Genomic DNA, 6,000 nt, shown 5'->3' with positions numbered 1-6,000 from the left:
TTGAAAATGCGTTAAAGTTTTCATGTATATCATAATAACGCACTTTTAGAGACCAAAGATAAATGTCATATTCAACATCAAAAATTGTTTCAATATCTTTATATAAGAGATTGAAATATTAAAATCCTGATTATCTGAAAGAAAGTTAAAAATCAAAACTCTATGAGCTAATTTTTGAAGTTGAATATGAAATAAATAATGTTGAATATTGTCTGTATGTCATTCAAACAAAAGTGTAATTAATGAAAAACAATAGACATTGGGAATAAACATTTATTATACCGAGCACACTGTCAATAAGTCTAGTGGCACGTTGTTACAAATATTAATTCAAGGTTATTTCAAACTTACATTATTTTGAATAAATTATAAGTACTACAAAATTCCCTTTTACCAGATAGCCAATACAAATAGGAAATATTCTGAGCAGTATTAAGAAAAGTAAAGATAAACTGTAACTTCTATTTTTAAGTAGAAGAATTTTATAGTAACATATATTAGAAACCCACACGTTTTCAAAACCTAACCCTGGTGCTAAGTCTTACAAGCTTCTTTAACTCACTTACTTAAAACGAATCTGTATTTTCACTAATTAATTTTGTTTATTCCTTCGAACAACGTTTACAGCAAACATTAACCGTGTGAAACTGTTTAAGAGGCCTTGTGCATGAGAATAGAGTAATTGAAGTCTTTCAGAAATGAAATGATCGTATTTGAACGTCATATCCTAGCAACCTACTAGAAGATAAAAACAAATCTCAAACCTACCAGGCAAAAAGAAATACTTTTTTATATTGGAAAATAATGTTGGTTTAAAACTTCTTCTATCGTTTATATAAATCCTACGATCGATATTTCCTACTTCAGATAAATCACACTTATTTAACTTGCAAACATTTGGTAATTATTTGGCATGAATTAAAAATGACATATAGTTCATTAATGATAAAATGATTGTCTCATCTTCAGAAAAGTTAGCCATATACAAAAGAGCTTTCACATCACTTTCCAGTACGTTTTTAAGCCCTGAGTTTGTGGACCAAGCATTATTTTCACAGTGACAACCACTTTGTTACTTTAAAATAATAATTGTTAAATAATTTTCGTGAAACAGTACACGTATACCTTCCCAGCTTCCATAACATAATTTATTTTTTCTTCTGTACGAAGATGATACGTTCATATGATAAAATAGCTGTTCTGTACGAAGATGACATTGTCATATGATGAAACAACAAAAATATTGTTCGTGAAACAAATGCTAAACATTATGGAATCTTCAAAGTCTCCTGGTTGATATTTTAAACTCAATAAAAAGTGAGTGAGTGTTGTTATGACTAAAAATATGGACTTAACATAATGAAAGATAAATATATGATAAATTCAAGTAGAGTTTCAAGCGTTTTCTGAGCATAGAATTTTAAGTACGGTAATATATGAAAACATAAAATAAAGGGTTCAACGCAATGAATTGAGGTAATATATAATTATCAAAGCACTTACAGTCTAGTAATCTCAACATTGTATCGAAAGCATACAAATTAACAAGAAAGAACTTGGATGCCCATTCACGAGACCCAGTTAGGACTGAATATATGTTTCCTATTGTTTCAAATTAAGTAAAATTAGAAACAAACATTATATTTCTTAACAATTGTATGCAGTGAAAACAGAAAATATGTTTTACAAAAGTTTCTAACTTTATAAGACTAATGTTCCAAAATCAAAGTATTTTATTATCTCAGTTCATGTCATAATTAAGAAAACTATCATAAAAGTTAAAATGATAAAAATCTTAGTTAGGTTTATATTTAAATTCACATAAAATCTACACAGTGGAAACTGTTAGGACTAACAAGGATTATGTTTAATGTAAAATTTTAAATTGTGACACATATTACTGTTACATAATATGTACTTACATATTAAGTAATCTGCCCTTAGAAACTGTTTAAACACAAAGTTTTTTGGTTGTTTTGTTTCTTCTATGTTACTTATGGCTAAGACGCTTCCTCGAAGAATTACTTTCTTCGTGATAACTGCTCCTGGAACCCGGGTTGTAGACTTGCATTTTTACTTTCTGTCCGTTTTCTTCGTCAGAACTTCCCTCAAAGGCAGTGTTTTTGTAACCTTCCATGGTTCCGTTTGGCGTTGCTAAGATTCTCTCTAAACGACCTCGTTGTCGACTCGGTTGGTTTATGAATTGATTTCGAGCACCCAAAGTTTCCATTTGACCAGTCTTCTTCATCAGAGATGTTCTACGGTCAGCCAGAACTTTCAAGGTGTCCTTTCGGCGTTGGAATCCACTCAGCACTGGTGTTCCTAAAAGAAAATCTCACACAGTGCGAAAAACTCACAGACTCCAAAAAAAAAAAAAGTTACATAATTTTATACCAGAAGAATATATATTCACTTCACACTGGTTTTATTTATCTCTTGTTCCAGCATGTTTTAGCTCAATGCTTCACAAGGGACTACCCACGTTCGGTCCTTAACTTACAACTGACATACCAAGAAAGTATTTATGTTTTAGTTACTAATCAAATCACAAAAATCTGCAGCGATAAGTTATTTTTATTTAATTTAAAACTACTAACAATGTTTAATTTCAGTGTTTGTTTATTTGTTTCAAATTTTTTGCCAGCCGTTCCTAATTTAGCAGTGGAAGACTAGTGGGAAGGCAGCTAGTCATCACCAGCCACCGTCAATACTTGGGCTACTCTTTTATTAACGAATAATGGGATTCATCACCTTAACATTATAACGCCCCCACGGCTGAAAGGGCAAGCATGTTTAGTGGGACGGAGATTCGAGCCCACGAACCTCAGATTGGTAGTGAAAGGCCCTAACCACCAGGTCTTTCTGTTCCTAATGCACATTCCTACATAATCTAAAAGCAATTATAATTAATTCATTAATAACAATATTTATGAATTATTATACGTATGTATTTAGCTCTATTCTGTCTTAATATTTCTCTTCAATATCATAGTTTCATAGTTCTCTGAGCAAGATTCTTTTGAACAACTGTATAACTATTAGTTATTTATTTGTCTATACAAAATGTATAAGTGCATTACACGAATATATACCCTGAAAATTTATTTTAATATATCGATACTGAACGAATTAATTGTGGAACATTTTAACTGGATATCAGAATCAAATAATGGCAGTCTTACCAATTTCATTTTCTGGTGAAAAATTCATAAAACGTTTTCTAAATGCTACATCCAAAGTTCCAACCCGTGTTTTCTGGTGACGTCTTTTCTCCAAATTATGAATAGTTTTTCGCCTAGCAAGTCGATCTCCAGTTTCATAATCTTCACTTTTCTCGTCATCTTCTAATCCTCTCAGTTTCTGGAGCTGTCGAGCTATCTGGATCGCATTTTTATCAAAAAAGGCGTCTTCTGTCATGTCTTCCACCTTCTTGTTAAAGCACGTTAGCTCAATCGACGCCAAAATGTGCGACAAAGTACCAAACCGATGGAACAACATGGCCAAAAACTGGACAATCAGGATGATAGCGAAGAATGTTGCAAACACCAACCCAATGGGTTCTAGCTGCAAATATTCCTTGTCAATTCGGACCTCACTGGTTTCGGGAATGTATGTGATGTTAGTCTTTACTCCTAAGGGCCAATTTATATGCAGTTGGTCCTTGTTTAGCTGAAGAAGGAAAACAATAAGGATGAAAAGAGCGTTGGACATTAGAAACCCAAAGACCACTTTATTTCGCAGCTCTTTCAACTCGGACGCTACCCTTGCCTCGTGTTCCTTGTTCTGATCTAATGGGTAAAGGTACTTTTCTACCATGTCCTTCCAGAACTGGGTCTCAGGTCCGTTCAGATAATCCACTTCTCCACGTTTCAGATCTTTGTCCTCAATCCAGTATGGATTTATGAGATCATCCCGTTCCACTTTGGGTTCTGATGTGTAAAGACAGTGAATTTTGTTAAAAACCGTTTATGATTCTCGTAGAAACAGTTGAATATATAAATGTTAATTCTGCAAGCCTGTACATCGTTTAACTTAACAATATGCTGTCGTTTGTTTAATTTCGTGCAAAACTACACAAGCTAACTACAGAGCTACTCTTTTACAAAAGAATATTGAGATTGATAATAACACCCCCTAGTGAAAGAGCGAGCAAATTTGATGTGATGGGATTCAAACTTGCGACTCTGAGATTACCAGAGATGAACATTCGGCCATGCCAGGCCATAGCACTGACTTCCATAACTATTGTTCATTTATGTATCTCAGAGCTACTGGTACGGGTATTAACACTTTTAACACCAATTAAACAAAATACTACTACAAAATTAAAAACCAACACAATCTCAGAAAACCTTTATCCTTACCTACGAAAGATCGACTCACGCACACCACAACCATACGGCACACTCAAATCTCACAAACCTGATTGTCCACTGCGACCCATAACGTCGACCTGCGATTCATTTAACTACAACCTCGGTAAATTTATAGCGTGGACATTTTCTAAATATGTAGCATCAGCCGGGTCCTTTTTCAAAGACTCTTTTAACTTTAAATACATTCTTAATCAATTAAACCATAAAGCCTTAATGGCCAGTTTTGATGTAATCTCCCTCTTCACAAAAGTCCCAACGACCGAAGCCTGAAAAATAGCTTTAGAACTTTATATCCAAGACCCCAACCCACTGATACACACACCCATCAACCCTTATAGAATTCACTACCACCAAAACTATCTACAAATAAATGGTCTAAGTATGGGGAATCCCGTGTCACCAGTTCTAGCCAACATTTTTATGACACACGTTGATTCACAAGCGACCAATTCAGCCTTACACCCACCACTATACTGGTACAGATATGTTATGTTGACGATACAATTACTGGATTCACATCTACCGAACATACACTTAGTTTTTCAACCACGTTAACTTTATAATACACATCCCAACATCAAGTTCACCTGTGAACAGGAAAAAACTAGCTAAATAGCATTTCTCAGCCTCAAGATCACAAGAACCGATGTGTAATTCAAAACAGAAATCCACAGAAAAACCACGCTTACTGGATTATACATTCCCTGGGACTCAGCACATGAAACAAAATAGAAACTCAACCTATTAAGAACCCAAACAAACACAGCCACATAACTATGTTCACCGGATAAAATTAACGATGAAATCAACAAAATAAAATAACACATCAACATCAACAAATTTCCTCCAAAAACAGTTAAAAAAATTATACATACACACCTAGACCAAAAACACAGTCAACAACAAACAAACGATAATAAATCCCAAGATACAACAAACTAGAAAATCTTACATTGCTGCATGCCATATGTTCCTGACATAAGCAAAAAAGTAACCAACATTTAGAAAAAACATAACAAAATACAACATTCCAGTAAACACCAAATATATTCAAAAACTAGGTACAAAACTAAAGTCCATACTATGTAAAAACTACGCTGACAAACACAACACCAACATAATTTATAAAATACAACGCAACAACTGCAACAACTTCTATATTGAAAAAACAAGCAGAAAAAGGGAAACCAGATTCAAAGACAAAACACCTTCATACTTTTTGAACACTGCAAATCAAATAAACACAATATAAACATAGAAAACTCCCAGTACGGAAACAAATATAAACGCACGTAAAATCAAAGAAGCCCTACTTATACAGCAACTAAAACCAAAATTAAACCAATATAAAGGAAGACCTTTATACCTTTATTAATTAATATCCTAACATCTAACTGCAGCGCCCCCTATAATCCCGTATCTGTTTACACTCTCGTCCCTAAAACATGTGTCCGGCAATGGTCACTTGCAAACTCTCTTTTTGTTAACCTGAAGATGACCTAGGAAGATCGAAACGTTGTTCCCTCCTTTATGAGCATATTAAACTGGAACTAAAATGAATACCATTGTTGTAAATCTTGCTTTAGTGTAAAGCTGCACACTGGGCTACATGCACCATGTCTGC

General features: G+C 33.9%; 1 protein-coding gene across 5 annotated transcripts in view; it reads right to left on the bottom strand.

The window, feature by feature from the left end:
- Positions 1 to 258: 258 nt before the first annotated feature.
- LOC143234238 (chitin synthase chs-2-like) overlaps positions 259 to 6,000 on the bottom strand; it is a 52,609-nt gene continuing 46,867 nt past the window's right edge. For all 5 annotated transcript variants that reach the window (XM_076471446.1, XM_076471444.1, XM_076471448.1 and 2 more), the window contains 2 exons: positions 3,183 to 3,929; positions 259 to 2,322 (listed from right to left, as the gene is read on the bottom strand). In XM_076471446.1, coding sequence (XP_076327561.1) covers positions 1,991 to 2,322; positions 3,183 to 3,929 — 1,079 coding nt within the window. In that variant the 3' untranslated portion in view covers positions 259 to 1,990. The remainder of the gene's footprint in view (positions 2,323 to 3,182; positions 3,930 to 6,000) is intronic.

This window comes from Tachypleus tridentatus, chromosome 12, assembly GCF_004210375.1.
Source record: "Tachypleus tridentatus isolate NWPU-2018 chromosome 12, ASM421037v1, whole genome shotgun sequence".
Lineage (NCBI taxonomy): Eukaryota > Metazoa > Arthropoda > Merostomata > Xiphosura > Limulidae > Tachypleus > Tachypleus tridentatus.
Note: the sequence above shows the minus strand (reverse complement) of the source record. Positions and strands in the feature narration are given on the sequence as shown.